Source organism: Centrocercus urophasianus, unplaced genomic scaffold (genome assembly GCF_019232065.1).
Source record: "Centrocercus urophasianus isolate 14NV4802_14NV808 unplaced genomic scaffold, USGS_Curo_1.0 seq_73, whole genome shotgun sequence".
Taxonomy (NCBI): domain Eukaryota; kingdom Metazoa; phylum Chordata; class Aves; order Galliformes; family Phasianidae; genus Centrocercus; species Centrocercus urophasianus.
The window spans coordinates 7,010,751-7,035,263 of record NW_024885344.1 but is presented as its reverse complement, the minus strand read 5'-3'; the positions used below and the strand labels follow the sequence as shown (position 1 = coordinate 7,035,263).

General features: G+C 45.5%; 1 protein-coding gene across 3 annotated transcripts in view; it reads left to right on the top strand.

Moving 5' to 3' along the window:
• Positions 1 to 24,513, top strand: part of DENND2A (DENN domain containing 2A) — a 55,847-nt gene that overhangs the window by 6,225 nt on the left and 25,109 nt on the right. For 2 of the 3 annotated variants that reach the window (XM_042837773.1, XM_042837772.1), the window contains exons 2-7: positions 12,230 to 12,328; positions 14,004 to 15,215; positions 16,749 to 16,876; positions 20,059 to 20,180; positions 23,121 to 23,318; positions 24,093 to 24,186. In XM_042837773.1, the coding sequence (XP_042693707.1) occupies positions 12,258 to 12,328; positions 14,004 to 15,215; positions 16,749 to 16,876; positions 20,059 to 20,180; positions 23,121 to 23,318; positions 24,093 to 24,186 (1,825 nt within the window). In that variant the 5' untranslated portion in view covers positions 12,230 to 12,257. The remainder of the gene's footprint in view (positions 1 to 12,229; positions 12,329 to 14,003; positions 15,216 to 16,748; positions 16,877 to 20,058; positions 20,181 to 23,120; positions 23,319 to 24,092; positions 24,187 to 24,513) is intronic. The other variant, XM_042837774.1, reaches the window with a different exon arrangement.

The window sequence follows — 24,513 nt, the reverse complement described above, 5'->3', positions numbered from 1 at the left end:
GCACTTGATGCAACCCAGGATGTGGTTGGCCCTCTGTGCTTCATACCAAACTGTGCACATGTGCTGATGGTCGCAGTCCTGCTAATTCACACTCCGTTTGACCCTCTACTCAGGTTGTTGGTTGTTTTTTATAAACTTCAGGTTCCATGTAAAGATAATTTTTGGAGCAGTCAGGGCTGTTCTTGGACTACGTTACTTAAAAACAGAAAGAAAAAAGGCATTTTCAAAAAGGGGCTGGAAGCAGTTCATCACCAAGCCATTCTTTTTTTGCTGAAGGGCTTAAGTAGTTCAGCTGTTGTGCTGTTTCTCTTGCACACGTAACTCATTCTTTTTTAATTTGTGAACAGTATTTTGCAATAGAGGAGATTTTGGTACGATCACCCATGAAATACTTGAGTGCAGAATTAAGCAAAAGATTGTATAATGCAAGTTTTTCTTCGGCAGTTGCTTCAGTGTGTCAGCAGGACTTGGTGATAGGCTGATGAAGCACAGCAGGATGTATCTGGATGAGGTCACCAGAAAAACAAATTTTGAAAGGAGAGCTTAAACCTTCAGAATCTAGTTACGTTTTGCTAGGAGATGACATTTTAAAATCAAGAACCTAACTTTGTATCCCTCCTTCAGCATGCACCAGACGCTTCTTTGAATCTCTTTTTCTCTCTCTGGGCACGCTGTTTTGTATTCAACTTCTCAAAATCAGTTTCAGTTGATCTGAAACCATAAGAAATGTATTCACCCAGCAAATCTATTTGTAATTTCTTAGTTTTATGTGATAACTGTATTCTCAAGTACTGTGCACCTCTAATATTTCCTTTGCTCAGCAAGGCATGTTAAAAAAAAAAACAAACAATTTCTTGCTGGCCTGTTTTACTGCTGAAATTTCCCTTCTGCCATGTTTTCTTTTTAATACGAATGGAACGAACCCGCTAAGAGAAGCAGATGGCAGATTTTTATTAAGTAAATGCTATCCAGTATGAATGTTTGAATTACATGTGGAAGAGATGGGAAGAAGAATGCCTAGTCGAATGCCAAACATTTTTTATACCAGCCAAGAAGTAAATCAAGTATAGCTTTGCATAAGGTCTTCTAGCTGAAGAAAACGTTTGGGGAATTTCCCTTAGAACGTTGACTTTGGGCTTAGTTTGCCAGTAATGTCCGTAGCCTTACTTTTTTCAGTAAATCTGGCCACTATTGAAAGATCTGTTTTGTTCAGCCATGGGTAACTGAAGGAACACCTCTGTATAAAGAAGGGGGTTCTGGAGAGAGATACCTCCCTAAGCGGCCAGTTAGTAGGGTATCTAATCTAGTGGGGTGTGTTTGTTCAACTTACTGTCTTCCGGAGGGAGATCTGTGGGAGAGCCTCTTTTCCTGGGCAGAGCCCTTCGAGCTGAGTTTGTAAAGCTTGTATTCTTGGGGGGCAAGGAAAATGGGAACTTCACAGAGGAAGCTGTGAAGTTTGTAAGCCCTCTACTGGGGTGTTACAACATTGTCCTAGAGTGGCCACCTCGCTCCTAGTGTTGGTTATCTGCTTTGGGAGGCCTCATCTCTTGCCCTGCAGGAAAAGCTTATAGACTTCCTGATGCTGCAGGGAAATCTGTAGGACTTGTTCCCCCCAGTAGATGCTTAATGGGGCTGAGCTGAGGGGGCTTTGCTGAGGCTTCTCTGGACCTGTGCATGTTGGTGAGGAGCAGAAACAAGGTGAATGTGGAGGATTGGGTGCAGTGCAAGCCACACCATTCTGGGACCACATCAGTGCCTTGAGTAGGGCTGATTTCACCTCTCATTGGGCTGGAACAGCAAATGTTTATGACTGCAAGTGAAAAAGAATGGTATTTACTGAATTGTACAAGGGGCTTCTGCTAAGGGTCTGGCTCCAGAAGACTCCTACTTGGTATTTTGTTTTGGGTGCTGTAAATTGTGCTCTTGTGAAATGCGTTCAGTGCTGGCTGCTCTGAAGAAATGTGCTTTTCCTGTGCACAATAAACAGCACTGGGGCCTCATCCAGGACAACACTGAAGCATCTTGGGTGGAGTATGCCCTTGCGGTTACCCTGGAATACAAAACTTGGATGCACTTTCTCTGGCTTGGAAGATTCTATTAGAAAACTCCACTTCAGTCATGAGATAAATGCTTTGTGGAGGAAGTTGTGCCGGATTCCCTGATTGTGCTCCCTCATCAAACAGTTTGGTGCACGTGAAAGAAAGTAAACAGTGGAAATTAAAAGTCTTCTAGAATACACACTGCCTTTAGCACATCCCTTTGAAGACAGCAGTGAACAATATGTGCCCATTTGTTTCTAGGTTTTCTATTCTTGAGAAACCAAGAGGATGCTTTCACTAATTTTTAGAGTTTTTAAACCCTGATCTCTCTGAAAGTGGAATAAATTTGGGAAGAAAATATTTTCTTTTTCTGATACCGTAGTGAAAATGTACACCATCCATCAGGGTTTGCCAAGGCAGTCCTCCTGGTGGCCTCCCTGATACCTCTCACTGAACTGCTGCAGTTAGGCACTGCTGAACAACGGAGGAAGAACAGTGTGAACGTGTTAGAAATAGTATCATTTTATGTTTTGCTGTAGCAGACATTTTTTACTGCCCACTTGCTGATCAGTTGGAGAGTTTTTAGAAGATGAAAGGCAAAAAATAATCCACTGGAAAAACTGACTGCCTGTGGCAAGAGGGTTGGAACCTGTTGTTCCTTGAGGTCTCTTCCAACCCAAGCCTCTCTATGATTCTATGAAAGGTGATCAGTAGGAAGAGTTTTAAAAGGGAGAGAGTTTTGCAATTTTTTGCTCATTTGTTTGATGTTTCACAAAGAAAATGAGAGTGAATTCTTTGTTTTGCTGTCACTGATGACAGATGATCATCTGGTAGTGCAGGCTGGGAGGGACTGCAGGAGATCTCTGTTCCAGCCACCTTGCTAAAGTGGGTTCAGCTCTGTGTTCAGAGTAAGTTTCTCATGTTGGGTCTTTGGAAAACTGCAGAGATGGAGGCTGCAGTGCTGTTCCCATACTTTATGATCCTCCTGGTGAAAAAAAAACACTTTTTCTGAGGTCAGATCTGTCTTGTTTCCAGCTGTGCACATTGTCTCTCTTCCATCATGAGAAAGAAGCATCCAAGGATGTGGTTTCATGTCATGCCCTGTTCTACACCAAGCTTTGCATTACAGGGGGTAATGCGTTCAGAAATACGTTGCAGGGCTCTGAGAACCTGGGTCTCAGAGAGTTTGGGACGTGCAGACAGCAGCCCAGCTCCCACTTGGACAAGCTCAGGTGCATCTCAGGGTCAGTCTCTCCCTCTGCTGAGCTGCTGGGGCATGAGGGAGCCCTTTGGACTTGTCTGAACAAACGATTCTTCTGGGAGTGCCTTCTTCAGGACCATATCCTGTTATCTCAGCCATCTCCACGGCAGCAAGCTCTGCCAGCTGAACTTGGCATTGAGCTGCACAGACGTGTCGGCTGAGTGCAAGAGTCCTCAAGGTATGTCAGTGCGTGAAGGTGCAGACAGATGTCTTCTGGGTTTTCCAGAGGTGCTTAGGCAGTGTCTCCTGTTGCAATTGGTGAGAAAGGAGTGAGTGCTTATGGGGGCAGCAAGCCACACAGAAAGCAGCAGGGCAGAGGAGGAAGAGCTTTTCCCCCCAGGATTTGGGGTTGGCTTTTCCCCCTTTTATTGGCCAGGAGCGCAGTGACCCACGTAAGCACAGGGCTGGGGCCAGCTCACTCCCCCTGCTTCCTTTCCCTGGCAGGGAACAGGCGCTCAGATTTCCTCCCTAGCACAGGCGGATGGGGATGGCGGCTCTGGGCTGCATTCCTTTTGGTACAAAAGAAAAGGAAAAACTGCTCTCCATGCAGGCAGATGGCTGACTGTTTCCTGGCAGTTCCCCTGCACTGTCTTTTTTCCTATTGTCCTGACACACACACATACACAGAGAGCAGCTTTCCTCCTGGAAAAATAAATAACTGCAAGAGGTTGGTGGGGGTTTTGTTGTTGTTGTTTTGGGGTTGCTTTTTTTTTTTTTTTTTTAAAGCTGTACAGATTTCCTCCTTGTGATGGGTCAGCTTTGGCAGCTTACCCTACACCTGGCCTGGGCCCTGCAAGGAAGGCTGAGTGGTTTGGTGGTGTGTGCTGTACTGCGCTTGGAAGGTCTCAGTAAGAAATGGGATCTGCAGTAAGCAGATCTGCGTTTGCAATGCCTTAGGTATGCAGGAGGGAGGCAAGGGGAAGTGGGGTCTCCAGAACGAATAGACGATCCCCGGGCAGCTCTCTGAGCTGGGAGGGTGATGCTCAGAGGTAAGCTGTGGGCAGGTCGCGGGTTTGGGAAGCTCGAAGGTCTGCTGGAGCACACAGCTGGTGATCCAAGGCCAGGGTGATGGGCGCTGTAGGAAACTGTGCTGGACCCTCCTCGGGAAGGGAAGCAGTCAGCATCCTGCAGGGTGAAGGCCACCGAAGGAGAGATTTGCTGAGGCTTGGTTTATCTTCCCCAATGATAACTTATTTTGGAAGAATTGTGAGTTCTTCATTTTAATGCTCTCATTTCCTTTCCCAATGTGAGACAATTTGTCTTCCTGCCAGGAAGCTCTTTGCAGGGTTGCTCCTTGAAGGGACCTCTTTGGATCTCGCTTGTGCTAAAATATCAGAGGTTATCTCACTGCACTAAAAATTAGTTCCAGTGTGGTTCATGGTCTGAACGCTCTATTTTAGGGGCAGGTTGTTTCCTAAGCTGTCAAACGTTTGAGTTTCTTACAAGCTTAACAATAACTCTAAAGTCTTTCCAGTTTTTTTTACACTGGAATTGATTTACTGTCATAGTAAGACTAGTGTATTTGTAATATTTGTGGCATTCCAATCAAAGGAATGAAAGAAGCTACACCAGTTGGCTACAGAGGTAGAAATGTGCTCTGCCACTAGAGTTTGGTCTTTGTTGGAGATGCTTCTACCATACCTGTTAGGAATCCTGCTTGTCCTTGTGGCTGATGAGCTCTTCTGCTGGCACATGTTTGCTTATGTAAATCTGGCCCGTATTTCTGTTGATTTATTCCATATTGACTGTGGTTGTCTTGTATGTGGGTAATTTCAAAGCCAAAGAAAACAGGTATGGAGTGCTGGCTGCACTGATGTCATCAGCAAGCTTGTGTTTGCATCAGGAACACAGGATTCACACTAATGTCTTATTCAACCTTGGCTTAATGTAATTGAATTTTCTTTTGTGAGGATGTAAAGCAAAAGTAAATATGTTCAGCCTGGAGAAGGTAAGGCTTTGGGGAGACCTGATAGTGGCCTTTCAGTATCTAGAAGGAGGCTGTAAGAAGGAAGGGGACAGACCGTTTAGCAGGGTCTGTTGTGATAGAGCAAGTGGAAATGGTTTTGAAGTAAAAGATGAGATTTAGATTGGATATAAGAAAAACACAAATTATATTAAAGATAGTGAGGCACTGGCACACGTTGCCCAGACATGTGGATGCTCTATCCCTGAAGATCAGGCTGGAGGGACTCTGAGCATCCTGATCTAGCTATGGGTGACCCTGTTCATTGTAGGGGAGTTGGACTAGATGGCCTTTAGGGGTACTTTCGAGCTCAGACAATTCTGTGATTCTATGATTATCCCACTTTGAAATGGGCTAAGTGATTCCACCTTCTTCATGGATGCTCTTACGTGAAATCTGAAGTGCACAGAGGTGGATTTGTATTGCCAAGACCTGGCACAGCAGTCATCCTCTACTCCTGCCTTCATCCCTCAGGGTCTTGGTTTCTCCATCTGGATTTTTTTGTTTGTTTGTTTATGATTTTGTTACAGAAAGCTGAGTTTGGAGCATGTCATTCCACTACACATTGTAATTAGAATTAATTTTAGGAGCTAGAATGGCAATCATGGAATCATTAATGAAGTTGGAAAAGACCACTGAGATCATATAGTCCAACTGCCAACCCATCCCCACCATGCCCCCTAACCATGTCCTTCAGAGCCACACCTACATGTTTCTTGAACATCTCCAGGGACAGTGTCTCCACCACCTCCCTGTGCTAAATGCTGGATTAATCTCTTCCTTCCCATGTGTAGGGAACCTGCTGTAGGCGTAAAGATGTCTCTAAGCAGCAATAGAAACCATTCTTGTCACCAGAAGAAATAACATAATTTACCATTTATACATCTGAGGCTTACTTAAATCTATGAATTAGGGAATGTTTCTGTCCTGCTAGACATGGTTCTGTCCCATCCTACTGCTACCTCTGGAAGTGCTGTGTTTCCAGCTGAGGGTGTGGCTGTCTGCAGGAAACTGGAGGGATGTTGAACTCCCTTTTGAGCTTTTCTTCTGTTTGTTATGTATTTAAAGGGAGGAACAAAGGGAAAATAAGACAAAGGGAAGTGTGGGACAAGCTTAATAGAGGGTGCAACTAGCCCCACCTTTAATAGAGCACAATTCATATTGTAGGACTGTTTTCAATTTCTGCCTTTAGGTCAATTGTATCATTTCAATCTGCTGTTTCCCTTCTGAGTATTTGTCTCTGGCTGAATTGCTTTCAAGCCTGCAAGCAAAATGTTTCAGCTGTTTTAGAGAGTGAAGCTAGGGAAGAAAATATACTAATTTATCTGCATTTAGAATACATCAGGACTTTCTTTTGCTAAGATTAATCTTTTGCTTATTAACAGAAGTGCTATCTGTAGGTGAGGGATGCTGTTTGTATCAGGAATGCATCCTTTGCCACTCTATCATCTTCAAATTTCCATGGCTCTGTGGGAAGAAGATTTCAGTTTGCACATGTGGCATGGAAGGACATGGCTTAGTGATGGGACTCAATGGGTTGTGTTGATGATTGGACTTAGTGATCTTGAAGTTATCCACCCCTGATGATTATATGTTCAGCAGATTTTTTTTAATTTTTGGTAGCAAAGATCTCCAGTGCCGTCCTTCCAGCTCACTGTGACAGACAGGTGACACTTATGATGTCTGTGATGTTGCTGTGGAGCATCGCCTACAATCTTCAGCAAAGGGGTGGTGGATGGAAACAGTGGGTAGGAAATGAGAGTAGTTTGTCAGGGGTTCCACTGCTTTACTAGAGAAGAAGGATGCTTTATTACAGAACAAGGACAGCCTATGGTTGCATTTGAGACCTGGGGTGACCCACCAACATTACCCACATTAGCTCGTGTTTGCTCCCCTCTTTTCACTGCTTTTCACATTGCTTCCTTTCAGAGCAGAGCCTTGTGCTAGTGCAGCAGCAACTGAGATCCTATAATGAAATCCCAGCCTGGGAGTCGTATGGTAATGGATACGTAGCATCTCCATTTCAGAGCCAAAAGTTGGCCTTTTAACCGGAGGTACAAAATACATTGCTGTGATTTAGTAGGACTTCCCTGTAAATCTCAGTCCAGAAATGGTGGAGTAGAACTGGCAGTTACTTGTTTTTTTTCTGTGCCATCAATTATCCCTCTGGCACCATAATGGAAAAGAGGTAGAAACCACTTATTTTGCTGGTATCCAGGAAAGCTGAAGCCTGGATCAGAAAGGAAGAAAAAAAGCCTTGATCTCAGTCAAAGGCAATGATTTGGGCATAAAGGTGCCATCATTCGTCTTCTAAAGAAATGCCTCACTTGGCACAGAAGGGGCCCACTCTAGAGGTGAACCAGTGGTGGAACTGGTGCCTGCAGGGATTCTTTGCTTTATCTGGCAGGGAATGAGGAAGAGTGGCTGAGAACCTCCTTGCCTGCCCTTCTCAAGGCTCACCATGACGTCAGACGGTGCTTCAGTGCTTGTCTGATTTTTCATGACAAGTGACTGATGTCACTACCTGAGCAGGGAACCTTTCATTTTTTGCTAGTTCAGTGAGTTGTACTAGCCCAGCAAGGGCTTTACAAGCATCAGGGCTTGTACAAAGGAAGCAGGACGAGTGTGATGGAAGGAATATGAGGGACATATTTAGTCAGTGGCAACGGACAAGGGTGAGACCACATTGCTGGCAGCCAAAGGAGGAGCAGGGGTACAGGATGAAGGAGAAGTAGGGCAGTTCTTTTCAGCATAGCAATCTACTGAACCAGGTCAGTGACAGTATAAGCAGGCGGAGATTGTTTTGTGGGCTTAGAGAGGGAAGAAAATCAGTAGAATTGCATGATAAAATTAAGGACATACCATAACACTGCTTTTCTGTGCACAGTCTGAATGCCAACCCTGCCAGCTTCTGCATTCCTTGAACTGCAGCACTGGCCCTCTGACATGGGGGTGCTGCACCAGAGGGGCTGTGGTACTACCATTCCTTTGGGGATTTTGAAAATAGCTAGTTTTATACACATGGGATTCTCCTGACTCCCTTGCAAGCACTGTGGTAAGTTATCATAGATCAAAGGGAACAGTTAGGACAGAGTGAGGCAAGAGGGATAGGAAACTATGTGGGATCCAGCTCTGAAATGTCCTCTAAAATGTACTGTAGGAGTATATCACTTCTCAGTCATTTGGCCTTCATGTTTATGTTTACATAACTTTATCCAACTTTTTCTCTTTTGCTTTTCTTTTTTTTTTTTTTAAATAAATGGCTTGAGCCTGGCAACCCACAGTTAGGATCCTATTGTGAGTATGATGAACCAGCAATCCTGCTGTTAGTGCCTTCAGTCCTCTGCATAGGGCGAGCGGCTTCTGGGGACTTCACATGGCTCCGCGCACAGCCTGGAGATGCTGCTTGGTGCTGGCACCACACTTAGGGTACACTCAGTTGCCCCGTGTGTGCGTTCGTGCACAAGAGCGCGTTTCCAAGTTTGCCTCTTCCCCCAAAGGGAAACAGGCTCCAAACAGAGTAAGAGCTGGGGGAGGGAGCGTGCAAGGCTTTAACTTGTGCCGTAGCCTTACTCACGATTTTCCTGTTAGTGTTTTGTCTTCTTGGCATCCTTCCTGTTCTTTACATATGTACGTTGTATATTGTTGTCACATTGTTCCTCCATGTATGTTGCATCCTTTGTTCTGCAGAGCACTGGGTTGGGAGCGTTGCTTGCAGTCTGTGTCTGGCTGCTGCAGTTCACTGGCTCGAACACAGAAGTCACAAAAGTAACTGGAGAGGATATTTCAGTGAGCACCAAGGGGAAGAAAATGTGCGTGGGCTTTAAACGCAGCATGGCTTTATTCCTCTTGGATGAGCATTTGACAGCTGCGGGTCGCTGGTGGGGATGTGAAGCCTCATTGTTTGCATGCACCACCGTGGTGGCTGCGATCCCAGCTACAGGCTCGGATCCTGTTTCTGTGTGAGGTGTGGTATAATTGGAGCAAAGGAGATCTTGAGATGTGGCCTGCAGCATATTGCAAGGGTGATACCCATCCCCAAACCACAAGCCCTGCTGAAGTACGCTTGTTTCTTTCCCTATAAAGGTAACAGCAAAATAGGGAGGCCTAGAAAGCTCACCATGACCATTGCCTGACCTTATTGGAGACAAGACCACGTGTGTAACCCACGTGCAGGCTGCATACATTTCTGGTGAGGCAAACTGCAGGGTATTGGGTGCTTCCTAGGAAGTTTAGCTCATATCCCAGTGGAAGACCCCTCTGCCCTTTGAGGATAGGAACATGTCCGCTGTCAGTGCTTCCTTTTCTTCCCCAGTTGCTTTGGAATTATGGTGTCCAGCGCTCTGCACCAGATGAGCACACTCCTTACTGCCTTTTGATTGGAAGTGGGGAAGAAGGCATCTGGGAGGCGGAGGGGGGGGGGAGGAAAACTTAAATTAGCAGAAAGCCTAACAGCTCTTGCTGGAGACAGATGATTACAGCTCATTTCAAGGCTGCTTCCTGCATGCCAATGATAGATCAGTAAACAAACGCCTCTTTGCAAACACAAAGCAGGCAGGAACTCTGTTTGGAAGAGAGAGGTCGGGGTAGGTCTTGCTCTGCTCAGTGGCAGGAAGCCCTATCACATGGCCATGGGAAACATGAGGCCGGCTGTGCGGAGAAGCTTCTGCTGGGAGCTTCACATCCTTCCCAGAGCCCGCCAGCAGGTTTGGGAGCTCCCTCCTTCCTCCCCTGCCCTTCCTTCCCCGGTTTAATTTTGAGACGCTATCTGATGATGGCTTTGTTCCCCCAAACAATGAGGATTACCAAACTAATTGCAGTGATGGAACTCTCCAAATGGATCTTGGCATCTTCTCTCCCCTTCTATGGCCTGGCTGCTGCGGGATCTACATGCCAGACACATGGCTCTGGGCTGTTGCTGCCGTGGGTCTGTGCTTTTGGATTGCATGGCAGAAAGTTTGCATGTGGTTCATGCAGAAAGTAGCTGTGGGCCAAGGGGGACCTGCTTGGTGTATGTCAGTTCTCCTTGGGTCATATGCAACCTGAACTCAGCTCTGCCTGCGTGATCAATCTGAGCAGAGAGATGGGAAGCAGGAGAAATAGGAGCTCCCCTTGCCCCTTGCAGTGGCCTGCCATGCTAGTTCAGGGGGCCATTGGAGCCAAACCTGGAGAGGAGGTCTACTCTTCATTTCCCATCAAAGGTGATTTTCCATCACTACTCTCCCACTTTCCTCCCTTCAGGCTTTGGGAGTGTCTGTGGGTCAGGTCTGCAAGCTGGTTCTGGTAGCCTTATTAACTAAAGTCTCAGCCCCATCCGCTCTGCATCTCATTTGGCCTTGGGAGTGTCCTCATGCTAATTATCTGACCTTTGAGCTAATCAGGAGGTACCTCATTTCTGCTCTTTTGTTCCAGAGTTGATTTTTTTTTTTTCTTCCACATCTTCCAAGGTGTTTGGATATGTACACCTAGTGGTTGTGTTCATATTGCAGCATCTGATCCCTCGTTGCTTAGGAGACTCCTGGCCTCAGTCTCAGGAGGCGTTGAAGGCCAGGCTGGATGGGGCCCTGGGCGGCCTGATCTAGTGCTTGTTGTAGCAACTGGCAATCCTGCCTGCAGCAGGGGGATTGGAACTAGGTCATCTCTGAGGCAAAACTTGGAGAGGGGCTGTACGTTCGCTGCCTGCTGCTGGGAGGTTTCTTACTGCTAATGGCAGTGCCTGGGCATATTGATCAGTGAGCCAGTGGTGTAGCACCAGGGCACTGTAAGGAAGCTGTAAGCCAAGTGCTATGCAGCCTCAGTTGCTGCTTTGCAGGAATCTGCTCTGGTTGCCTGGGTGAGTCATCCTTTGGACGGAGACACGGGCGATCATTAGTTTTCCATTATTCGCAATGCATAACAGTTAATGGATGCATGAATAGATTTTGTTTCTCGGGCTGGTAAATTTTCTTGACTATTTTGCAAGGCCGCTCTGTGTCTAGAAGTGAAATGGGTGTTTGTTCCAGTTCCTAATGAGGAAGAGAAGCCAAGGGGTTTATTGTCTGGGGAAAGAGAGTCTGCTAAATGGTTAGCCATGAGCTGCCCTGAATGTGTACACACTGAGTTGACCCAGAGTTCACTCCTCATCTTAGGAACACTGCCAGTGTGGGATAAAGGGAGGGAGAGAAAACTGGGAACAAACAAGACTGATTTTTTTCTTTCTTTCTCTCTGCCCAAAATACTCGAGCAGTGGAAATGAGGGATTCTTTTGTTCTTCATTGTTGTTGGTATGCTTTTTTTAAAAGCTACAAGAACTGACTAAACTTCCTGAGACGCTCAGTCTTACTGCCGGATGCTGGGCATGGCAGGGTAGCATCAGGCAGAGCAGGTGAGTCGATAGACTGGGGAAGCCACAGATTTTCCAAGCATGATATCTGAGATGGCGAGCGCCTTCCTGCCTTGAGAGGTAGAGAGGGGACCAACAGACTGTCACGGCCCACCGGAGGGCACACTGCAACATAACTACGTGCTTCAGTGCGTTGTCTCTTGGTCATAAAATGTTGAAGGGGTTGTTGTGACAACTGGAAGAGCTTACGTCATGTGGCCTTAGCACAGTTCTTACTAAAATCATTTTTGTTTTCTTGTTCTGTGAGTAGAAAAAGCCTAAATCCTCTGAGACTTTGGCAATAATAAAAGCATTCACAAAGCATGCTGCGTATTCAAATCACGGTACTGCACTTGATACTGAATCAAAGATTGTTCTTGTTATCAAAACCTGTTAGCTCTTCCCTGGGCTTCTAAGGGGTGGTGCTGTCACCCTTCTTCCCATTTTGCAGATGGTGAAACTGAGGATGTCCTCTGGGAGCTGTCATATTTTGCCCCTGTTAGTTCTCCTGGACTTCAGGAAGAGATGTATGTGCGTGTGTTTGTTTGCAGCAGGAGGGGAGAGCTGAGCACAGAATGACAGCTCTTCCTTGTGTCTGTCTGCAGGTGAACTGCTGCCCATCTGTGTGCTGACATGATGACAGCTAGCAAGGTGGCCGATGTGAGCAGCAGGTCTGAGAGCAGTGTCTGCAAGTCTGCTGAGAGGTGGGAGCTTTCCAGGTTTCAGTGCTGGGCTGCTTTGCTTTCATTTGTTGTACCCAATAGAAAGAAAACCAAAAGAAGAAAATATTTTTTCAGCTTAACACTACCCTTCTCCATTCACATGTTAGATCACACCCCTGTGTGCCTCAGGTGGTTTCATTGCCATCTCAAGGTTGCCACATTATGTTTTTAGCATCCTGTCAGTGATAATGTCCTAGCGGCACCGTGCTAAAAGAGCTCTGCCCCAGGGCAGAACCATTGTGTTGATGATACCCCAGCTGCACTTGAAATCTTCATCACGGAGACTCCTCAGACAAGCCTTACTGTCACTACCCCTAACAGGCTTTTTCTGGTGTCCACCCCTGGTTTTTAGTGCACAGTCCAGCCACACTGTCACTGCCAAGCCTTGCTCCCAGGGAAAGGTCCATAATGTTCACAGTGCCAGTTCTTGCCCCAAGCATGAAGTTGTCACTGAGACAGCCATGAGTTAAATATCTGCGAGGCTAAGGAAGAACAGCATCTGGCTCAGGTCCTCCTGCTCAGAAACCCATCCCAGACTCAGTTTGCACTACAACTGAGCCTGCAATGGCTGCCAGCATTGCTTAGCTCCAGGACAAAGCACAAGGCCTGCCAGCACTCAGGGTATCCAAGCGGATGTTCTTACCAGAGTGCTTAAACTCTGGAAGAGGCACATTGATACATTTAGGTTGACAGCAGTTTACAGAGTTGAATCTCAGTGTTAATGCTGTGGTTAAATGGGACTCATGATAAGGGCTTGCATCTCTACCTTGTGTTGTGCTGGTATTACTTTCCAAGCCCCAGCATTGCTAAGCACTGGAAAGTACTTCGGTTCAGAAGTATTTTGTGTTGGAGTAACTATTTGTCTGTCCAGCTGGAACTTTACTGTGTTGATATAATAACACAGTATTGAAAAGAAAAAAAAAAGCACTTGGAGGTCCCCCAGACTAAAGATATTAGGGACTTTTTGATGTGGTTTGTACTCAAACAAATGAAAATGTTGAATCCCTTGCTCTGAGAATGCTGAGCCTAGTGCTTGGGTGCTATATCACACCCTCTGTGCTGAGGGAGTGTGCCTGGGTGTGTGGGAGCCCAACCCCACATGTAGCCTGGGATGGTAGAGATGTAGAAATGTAGTAATAGAGGTGCATGGCTTGTACTTTAATGTGCACTTGGGAATACTTGAATGAATCCAGACAGACCCTCTGAGGTGGATCTAGAGGAGTGTTGTCTGTGCCACACGTTGTCTGCTCTAACAGCAGTGATTTTGCTGTTTTTTGTTAAGGATCAATTTTGTATTTATTTGCAGTGGACCTGCTTAATGCCTTGAAGCTGTACAAAACTGCTGCACTTCTAAACACAAAATTCTGTTGAACCTCTCATTGGTATCAACATGTCTGTTGTACAGAAATTACTATCTGCCACCTACGTCTGCCACAGAGAAAGATTTCGTTTCACTAGTCATAATGAGAGGAACATTGTGTTTTGGTTAAGACCATTTCCTTGGCATTCTCTCCCACAAGTCTGTTTCTCAGGGACTCAGTGTGAGCATCCTGTCCTGTTACCAGATTTGTAAGTAGAATTTGTGGAGCTGATGGGCTGACTAAAAGGGTGAACAATGGCAGTGAACGTCTCTTCTCTTTTTGTCTTTGGTGTATAGGATCAAACTTGCAGATAAAAACAGTACAGCGGCTGTGAAGGAATTAGGAAGACTTCTGTGTGGATCTTCAAGTGAGAGGTGTTCTGAAGGTGCCTCTGTCACCCTGAGTGTAACACCTGAAGCTGAACCAGTTTCTTGCGTGGTGAAGAACCCTCTGGGAGCCTTGGAGAACTTGATGCTCGATCCAAGGCTAGACTGCTTTCAGCAGAACATGCTGAGTCCCAAAATGATCATCAGTGACCCATCTGTGGATCTGAACGTTAAAGAAAACAGTAGAATTGTCAGGAAACAAATAGGAGGTACTCAGAGTACACGGACCCCTGGAAAAATTGGCTTGAGGAATAAGTCCTTCAGCATCAAGGACAAAATTTCAGAGTGGGAAGGGAAAAAGGAAATGCAGTCTGCTCCTCGTCGAGAGGAGGAGCAAGGAACTAAAGAGGAGCACAAGATACCATGTGTAGTTGAGAAGACAAGTGGAGAAGCACTGACGTCTCGGAAAGTGGAGACCAAGAGACTTACGAACTGGGAGCTGGAGTGCAAAGGGGCAGGCAAAGAGAATGAGCGGAAGGCAGGAACTCCGAAAGGCATGGGACAAGGAGCACAGCGGAAAGGGGAAACAGAGAAGGATGAGGAAGTGCAGTCCAGCCTTGGAAAGTGCAAAGAAGTGAAAGGTGGGAAGTGGGAGGTCCAGAAGGAGAATCTTTCAGTGCTTAGTCAGGTCAAGAAGCTGGAGCAGGCTTTGAAGGATGGCTCAGCAGAGCTGCAGCCACAGTTGCCTGGTACTTATTACTCCCCACAGTGCTTGCAGGAGAAGGCAGCACAAGGACACGCTGCTTCAGAGGGCCATGAGAGCATATGTGGGACTGAGCTCAACAAAAGGCTTCTTCGTTTGGACTCTGAAATCAGCGAGCCAATTTTTGGGACTCTAGAAGAGGTAAGAACTTCTCATGTGAAATCCAAGGACTGCACTACAGAAAATGTGTACACAGAACCAGGGGTGCCAGAGAAGAAACCTTTCATCAACCCACTGCCAAAGCCCCGGCGGACTTTCAAACATGAGGGGGAAGAGGACTGGGTGCCAGCAGCTAGGAATAAAAGAAACTTGCCTCCTCTGCCATCCATTCCTCCCCCTCCTCTCCCCTCCTCTCCTCCTCCATCAGCTGTCAGCAGGAGGCTTTGGAGCGGGAAGCACAAGAACAACGCTGACCACAGGTAATTGGGCTGTGTTTCACAAAGGTGTTGGTCTTAATGGTGGAGTACCCCCCCCCACTTCCTGTATCTCATTGGAAGAGCTGCATCTTCCTTGGTCACACGTAATCCCCAGTAAATGAGAGCCTTGCTTGCCATGATCTGCACTAAGTTACGTAAAGATGGAGCACAGCCCTGCCAAAAAGGACTTGGGGATACTGGTGGGAGGCGAGCTGGACATGAGCCAGCAACGTGCCCTTGCAGACCAAAAATACCAGCCATATCCTGGGCTGCATCAAAAGCAGTGTGGCTAGCAGGGTGAGGGAGGTGATCCTGTCCCTTTTCTCTGCACTGGTGAGATTGCTGTGTCCAGGTTTGGAGTCTTCTGTATAGGAGAGACATAGATCTGTGGAGTGCATCCAGAGGAAGGCCACAAAAATGGTCCAGGGAATGGAACACCTCTCCTACAAGGACAGGCTGAGAGAGCTGGAGTTCAGCGTGGAGAGAAGAGAAGGCTCCAGGGACACTGGAGAGTGGACTTTCAGTATCTGAAGGGGAGCTACAGGAAAGAAGGAGACAGAGTCTTTATCAGGAGCTTCTGTGTTGAGGCAAGGAGAAAAGGTCTCAAATTAAAAAGGGAGGTTTAGATTGCATTTAAGGAAGAAGTTTTCACAATTAGGGTTGTGAAGCACTAGAACAGGTTGTCTAGAGAGGTGGTGGAAGCTCTGTCCTTGGAGACACTCAAGGTCAGGCTGGAGGGGCTCTGAGCAACCTGATCTAGTTGTGTCCCTGTTCATTGCAGAGAAGTTGGACTAGATGGCATTTAAAATCCCTTCCAACTCTAAGGATTCTGTGATTCTGCGGTATCTCTGAGAACTTTGAGCAGTCAGCATAACTTCATGGGGTAATTGTGAAGAGATATGTCATGGTAGATTGGGCTTTAAGGTCACTGCATTACGTTGCTTAGCCTTCGAGCCCAAGATTGAGGGGGTTGTGTTATTTTTGTGTGTTTTGTTTTGTTTTTAGCAAAAACTGTGATTGTAAAATTAATACAGCTGATCTGGAAGCAGCCCTGGGATGATAATCTCTAGACTCTTCCACAACATTTTCACTGTTAATAGTAAACTTACTCTTCTAACTGAATCTACTGTGTATGTATTTTCCTGGAACGCTTTCTTGTCTTTTATCTCTACCCTTGTGATTGTAGCACATTTTTGAGGCAAGGAGAATAGAAAACACAGCTGCATGAAATGTCACATCACAATTCCTGTTTTGGGTGCCGGAAGGAAACTGAAACTCTCCAGGTTCATCAGTGAAGGACTCGTTAGTTTTTATCCTTTTTAGCACCCAACAGTTGAGTGCTGCTATCCTGTAGTGCTGAGAGACCTGATTTTGGGAGGCCCTTATGACTGGTGAGGGTGGAAACTCCTGTGCCCTAAATGGGACCTGTCACGGCCTAAGGTTCTGTGTAGTGTTGTGAGTGAATTACAAAATGCTTTCATTTGGCTGTAAAAGCTGCATCACTCTCTGTTCCTTTCCTCTCCCATCAACGTGCAGGAAGTCGTACGAGTTTGAAGACTTGCTGCAGTCGTCATCAGAGAATGGAAGGGTGGATTGGTACGCGCAGACCAAGCTGGCCCTCACACGCACTTTATCAGAGGAGAACGTCTATGAAGACATACTGGGTAGGAGCTTTGGCCAGGGAGGGATTTGACTGCGAGCACTGAAAAACACAGAGGACTTGTGGTCAACAGCCCCGCGTTGGTGGTGCTGATTGAAGTTTGTTTGTTATCCACATGCAAAACAGATTTACGCAGATCATAGTTTACACAATTTAATGGCGTAGTTATAAGAAAAACGTACCAAATATTTCAGAATTCATCGGCTTCAAAGATGAACCTGAGGCATGTGGGGACCAGCTTTTAGTTTTTGCTGGTGTCTGTCCTCTTGTCTTCTTTGCATCCTGTGGACAAGCTCTCACACCTCTGGTTTGTGCTTTGTTGTGAGTTCGTCACTGATGAACAGCATGGTAGGTCTCTGAACACAGAACATAGAATAGAAGCACCCCTCTTGAAAAAGCCTTAGTAAGTTTTTGTAGCTGTAGGCTGGGTTGTGTAAGGCTCTTGGCTGAGTTTAGCTGTGTAGGAATAGAGTAGCTACATCAGCTCTGACCATGCAGCTGTTACCTACAGAGGTGGTCTGTGCTGTTCAGCAGGGGAGGCAGCTGCACTTTTGCAGGAGCAATCAGAGCGTTATTATTTTGATACTAATAAAATCTCATCGTATTTGATTAGAAGGATCTCTGAAAGGAATGCTGTTCCTTTGGGACTGTTTGCAGAAAGGGTGATGCCAAATGGAAAGCTCTTTTGTGAAGCTAAGTAGCCATTTGTCTTTATCTTCCCTCTATTTGAGGGCCAAAGATCCAGGGGATGTCTGAACAGCTGGTATTTTTTTCATGTGTGTGTTTTAGGGCGTGATGGGAGGTCTCAGAAATCACTATGTAGCTGTCACCTTGTCAGCTGGAATAACAAGGATAGCATTACCGGGTGGCTGTGTATGCAAATCCATCTATCCGAACACAAGCACACCCATGTGCCCCAAGCTTGCAGAGAACTTCAGTACCAGGCTGAAATTCCTTTCCCCTCCTGCTTTTCACTTGCAAAGATTAGGAGAAAACAAAGTTACAGACAATTGTCAGCTAATGTGGCATGATTTGTTTTGTTTTGTTTTTGTTTGTTTTATTGCTGCATATTTAGGCTTTGCCCAAAGTCAGTGATCTTTAATTGGTTCCTGCAATCCTGGTTGGTCTTCCCAGGGGAGCTTGGGAAAAGACATGGACGGGGCAACTCCAAAAAAGCCAGTTTTGTTCTTCACAAGACCACGGGTGGGCAGAGTCCACAGAATATAAACAACACGTGAAAACCACACCAGTGGAGAAGTAATGGGGACTGCTGATAGCCCAGAGAGGTGGTGGATGCCCCATCCTTGGAAACACTCAAGGTCAGACTAGACAGGGCTCTGAGCACCCTGATCTAGCTGTAGGTGCTCCTGTTTATTGCAGGGCATTTGAACTAGATGACCTTTAAAGGTCCCTTCCAACTCAGATGATTCTATGATTCTTTGTTAACTGTGTGCATCCATGGGGCATGCAAGCACACATGCACATCCCATAGACATCTGCATGACTTTCAGCAGGGTTCAGCTGCTGCTGGGAGATCTGTTGCCCTTTCCAGAAAGTTACACAGATTCTTTTCATAAGCATCTCTTTACCTGTTTGCCATTGCTTATGTGGAATACTGGAAGCTGTACTGGGCAGATGAATATCAAGGTTTGTGTGTCAAAAAGAGGTAAAACTGGACATGTTGGCAAGCAGTTTGAGGATGAGGTTGGCAGCAGAACATAACCTCATTCTTCTTTCTCCAGTCCACCCAATATGTGACTGCTGAAATACATCCTCAGCTGTGAAGTGTGCCACTGGATTTAAAAGGTGGAACCACTTCCAGGGACCACAGCATTTATGCAGAAAAAATGTTAGCACAGACTTACTTTGTCAGCATCACACAGATTTACCTTTTCCTTCTTGGTGAATTCAGGCCCACCACTGCAGTGTAATTATCCCGAAGCAGCAGACAGAAGTCAGTGTTGAAAAGGCTTGGGTTTCTGTCCTTGTCTGAAAACTTCAGTTGCGCTCCCTTCCTGGCAGGGCAATCAGGTTAGAGCACACCAAATTGACAGATCCTGGAGCCATCCACAGCTCTTGCTCCCAGGTGCCTGCAGTATCTCTGGCCTCCAGTCTTAGCTCTCAATCAAGCATTACATGAATGCAGCAGAAAGGCAGTTGCTTTGCCCAGCTGTCCACTGGGATTCATGAAAAGGTGCTGGTGAAAAGAGAAGTCTCATAACCAGTTGCCTGCACTCGAAGGTGCTTGGACTGAGACTTTGTCATTGTTCTTTTAGGACGCTCAGTTGAAGATACCACAACCTGCTTTTTCAGAATGGTATACTTTTCTTTGAAGATGCTTATGTTAGTGTTTTCCACACTGCTGAAGATCAGGGTGTAAAAAGTTCATTGTATTTAATCTTGGGTATTTAAAACTCAAACTGGTCACATACCTCAAGAACAGGACACCTCTGGGTGGTCATTCAAGCTTAAGTTTTTGAGAGGCTCTCATGTAAGAATGGACCAGATCTTACTTCAGATGGCCTTTTTATTCCCTCCTTTTCTTTTTCTCTCTTTTTAGAGAGAGCATCCTGGCTTTGGATGGCCTGGATTAGGTGAATCCTTTCCTCTTTCTAAAGTGGGGTTTGTGGGAACTGAGGCATTCATGAATGGCAAATGTGTTCAAAAGCCTGTATTGTGTGCCAGTCATCCATGCTGCGGCAGTCAGCCCAAGAGCAGTGCTGGCTCCACTTAAATGATGACTAGAGGTCTCTCTAAATGTGGGGTTGAAATGGAAAGGGGTCTCTTACGCTAGCTTTTGGCTGACAGCTTCATTCAGAAATAATTTTAAGCAGAAGACTGGAAAGATGGAACTATAATTATGGACCGCTGTGCATGAGAAACTCACAGCTCCTCTGAAGAGAAGGAAATGAACTCGAGGACTTGCTGCATCTTTTCCATCTGTAGTTTCTGTGATATGTTCCTGTGGCTGAATACAACAGTGTCAGGGTTTGGACACTGTCCAGTGAGCAGCTGGACTTCTGGGGCTGTGGAGAGAATGAAGCAATGGCAGGAATGCTTGAGAACAGGTCTTTATGTCTGATGTGGGAGGTGAGAGAAGTCCAGCAGATCCCCAAACAGATTTTTATGGCAAACCTCAAGGATTTTCTGCACTTACAATCTCTTGTTTGTGGCTTTTTACTGCAGATCCACCATCTAAGGAAAACCCTTATGAAGACATTGAGACCAACAGCCGCTGTTTGGGGAAGAAATGTGTCCTGACCTTCCCAGCATCCCCCACTTCTTCAGTACCTGGGACTCCCACTAAGGTACTTTGTTTCAGGTGGCCACCTCTCTTGCTCCAGAGGTCTTTGGGTGAAATCTTGTTTCTGTGTAGAATGGTGGAGTCTTGCCTCTGACTTTTATAGTAGGATTTGCTGCCTTTTTGTCTTTACCACTGATAAGAGTATGATGTAATAGAAAAGGATGTGTTGCCCTTTAGCAAAGCAGAAACAACATTCCTTCACACAAGTGTTTTTTTGGCTTTCATTTTTTTTCACACCTGGGCTCCTTCCCCTGGTACTTTGCATCTGCCATGCACTAAGGAGCAATTGGCCTGAAAAGGACTGAATTATTTGTTGTTACACTGGAATTTTATACAGCTGCAATCCAAGACTGATGTAATAAAAGGATGGGAAGAAATCCTCTTCTCAATCCAATTTGTATACAAAGGTGTGTCCCCAGAAATTTTTTTCTGTGTCACTGTCCTCTGAGCAATTTTGCAACTGTGAAGCTAGAAAAGAGCAACAGTTTGTGTATGCAAAGAGTACAGCAGTGACAGCTTGTGACTTCAGCCCCTCGCCTCTGGGAACCTGTCTCCAGATTGTTAATGAATTCAGAGTGACAGTGAACTAAGATCTCTGCTTTCCTCAGGACAAATGAGTTCAGGAGCAACAGATACAAAATGGGAATCCAGAAATGGGCATGTTCATATCATGAGGTTGTTTGGATTTGGGAATTATCTCTGAATCCATAGAAAAATCCCAATACATTTTCTAGTGAGTGTTGTACCTCACTGGCAGAAGGGCTACATTGGCAGGGATGGGAGTGAAAATGATCTGCTGTGTCTTTGCCTTATACCTGTACTGGGACGAAAGTTCAGTACTAAATTTGTTCCAGATACTAAACAGTGAGAGAAGAATCTAGTACAGGAAAGCTCCTCCTTCCCTCCTTCACAGAGTGTGTTTTAGTGCTTGGGTAATCAAGCCCTGTGGTTGTCTTGGCTCTGTGTCTGTGGACAGTATGAGTCTGTTCATGCTGATGCCAAGATACCTCTGCAGACCTTTCCTTTGGGATGCCACTTCTGATCTCTGCTTGATGGGATGGGTTGCTGGTAACCAATGCAATACTAGTCCTGGGCTTAGGGAGCCCATCCTAAAAGGATGTCCCTGCTAGCAGCACAGCTTACAGACAGATGCCACTTTTCTCCTTGACAGTGAAACCAAATGGAGAGGCAAAGTATGAGTCTGCACATCATGCCCAGAACTCTTCGAGGCCAGTCCTCAGCTGGATTGAGTGCTTCCTGTTCCCTATTTAGATTGTCCAAGCCTGGAACAGAAGGGGCAGCCTGATGGCAGAAATAATGTTGGCAACAACTGGGTACATTGCAGCTAGTAGGGGTATAACCCTTCAGCCCCGACTGAAGGTTTTTCCCGTGCTCTCCAAGTTGCAGCTATTATTGGCTATTTGTTGGCTATTTGTTAGCCAACATTTTGAGAAGTCAGTGCAGTATTTCTGGATGTGCTCCTCTTTTCCAACCAGCTTAACCAGCAACTGAAGTTTTCCTTGATAACTTAATGCTTCCAAATGAAAATTGTCCTGCAGTTATGAATCCATTCTCGTTGTACTAGTTAGGTCTAGAGCAACATGAGTCTGTACAGGAGTGTTGGAATGAAGTTATTTTCTGTCAGACAGCTTTGCAATCGCTTGTGTACCTATTTCCCACCCATACTGTGTAAGTGGTGCTGCAGTGTTACTCAGGAATGTCTTTCACCCTAAATATGTTTCCCAGCAGGACAGTTACTGAAGAACTGAATGGAAGTAATTATGTTGCACTATGATGCTTTGACATCCCAAAGCTGTGATTTGCATCAGTCAGAGCAGAAGTATTGCTGCTCTCTTGGCAATGATCTGGCTTGCAACTGCAGTATGAATCACACTGGAGAGCGTGCCCAGGATGGAGTCTGGACAGATTTCAGTAGTGGTTTATATCACTAGTGCAGGATGAGATTGCTCAGTGCAAAGATTCTTCCAAGAGTCATTTTCATGTGTGACTTCTCTGTGGGTGGTATGCCTTTTTGTGAGTGTTCTGCAAACCATTCAGAGACACCTGAGCTAGCCTGAATGAATGTGTCAGTCTGGCTAGTAAGTCTGCTGAGTATATTTGTTGAAATAGACAGACCATTATGCTACCTCAGATAGTGCTGGACTGACTTGATGAGAATAAGCTTAGATACCTCTCACCTTCACTTCCCAGTTCCATGTTGGGGTAACCTTTGATGTATGCAGTGCCTGAAAAAAGCATGACTTAAACTTACCATAACCACTGGGAAATTAGAAGACAAAAAAAGGTTCTTACTGAGCATTATTTCTCGTGAGAATTAGTTTGTCCTCCTTTGTCTGGAGCTGAGCTTTCTGCTTTTCTATGCTGTTTTTGGTCAGGGACTTTAAACTTCAGTATGGTACTGGAATATCTACTGCTACGCTCCCACTGAACTTGCTGCTGGGATTAGGGGGAAACCAATTTCCCTAATTGTCCATCAGGACTTTTCTTGCATCATCCTGAAATATTTAATTCTCCATCCTGACAGAGACAGAATATTCAGCCACACTGGCCATGCTTTTCATCTAGCCTCGCTACTCCTCTCTTCCTCCTGACCATCTGCTCCTTAGCCCATACGCTTGTGGCTGTCCTGTTGTGTACCAGCCTCTGGATTGCACACTAGAGTAAGGTTTCTTGACCAGGTTCTGAGACTGTGTTATGTTCTGGAATGAACATGGGATGATTAAATTGCTGTCCAGATAGTCATGGCCTAGCCTAGCAGCTGGACGAATTCCTTGTGTGTGCAGGAATCTCTGAGCATTCTCAGAAGTTAGGCAGTTCTGGCAATGGTGTGGACTCCCCGCCGGATTTACTACTGTGACATTGTTAGCAATGAAGCAAAGGTACATGAAGTGCTGTGTTCAGTCATTCCTTCTTCTGTTTCCAGTTGCTTTCCAAGCCCACTTTTTTTAGACAAAACTCAGAGCGGCGGAGTTTCAAACTGCCAGACATAAGGAAACTGAGCCGTGATGGAACCGGGTCACCATCCAAAATCAGCCCTCCTTCAACTCCCAGCAGTCCAGATGACACCTTCTTCTCTTTGGGAGATCCTCAGAATGGCAAGAGGAGAAGGAAGATTCCCAAGGTAAATCTTGGTCTTTCTCTCTTTTGCTAGTTTCTTCAAGCTGGAATGCAAGTATGAAAGAGTTTTCTTCAGTTTCCAGTGTGATATCCTTGCATTACAGCCATTGTCCTTGCAGTTGATTTGACTTGTGTTTAATTTCCTTTCTGCCTGAAGGGGAAGGTGTACAAACATCTCTGCAAGTTTTGAAGAATATATTTTTTCATCTTGCCAAATCATGAGATATGTGAAAATCTGGCATTTGATTGTGATGAAGGGCATTTTCTGGAGTGACATCTCCTAGTTTGTCTTTGGGTACAGCATGACTCTGTTTCAATCTGATTTTGTTTCAGAACTGTCAGGAATTGTATTCAAGCTAAATGAGGCTTGGCAGCAGGCCTTCTTTTGAATATTCCAAAAGCACAGTTATAAAAACAAAGTTGTGTGTCATAGTCTTTGCAGGATAAGCAGAGACTACCAGCATCTACGTGTGGTGATTTTTTTCCTGAACCCATAGTTTTCATGCTGGGGAAAAAGGGACATGTTTGTTTATCCCTTTTGTTTCCTGGTTGCCAGATCTGTATCCATATTTGCACGTATGATTTTTGAGTTACTCTGTAGGTTACTGTGCAAGGCAGATGCTGATAACCACTGATTCTGGGGCATCCAGTGAAGTGTTACAGTACAGCCGGGACTGGGAAGTGAAACACTTTTCCTGAAATTCTAACATTCTTTCTTGCCTGGGGAGGAAAATAACTTTTTGTTTGTTTTTTTTTTGTTTGTGTTTTTGATGAGCAGCTTGTGTTGAAAATCAATGCCATTTATGAGGCACGGAGGGGAAAGAAACGTGTCAAGAGGTTATCACAATCTACAGAGAGCAATTCAGGAAAAGGTAAAGGAACTTTGACTCCTTACATATTTAAGACTTTTTGAGAACTTGCCATTGAGTTTAGGCTGACTTGATGTGTCATGTGATGTTTTTTTAATGCTTCTTCCAGTCCTTGCTAGGACTTCCACCCCTTCTTTTGGAAAGATAAAGATTGTTCTGCTGCCCAGGGGCCTTTAATGACAAGGCACTCTTTTGTTTTCTTCTGCTTCATTTTTTTTTCATGGCTTTATGTGATAACCTCCTAGGTCATACCAGAAATGTTTCCACTTTTTGCTATTTATTTCTGAAACTGGCAATAAGCTTTGGAGAAGGATTTTCTGTCCAAAGAGT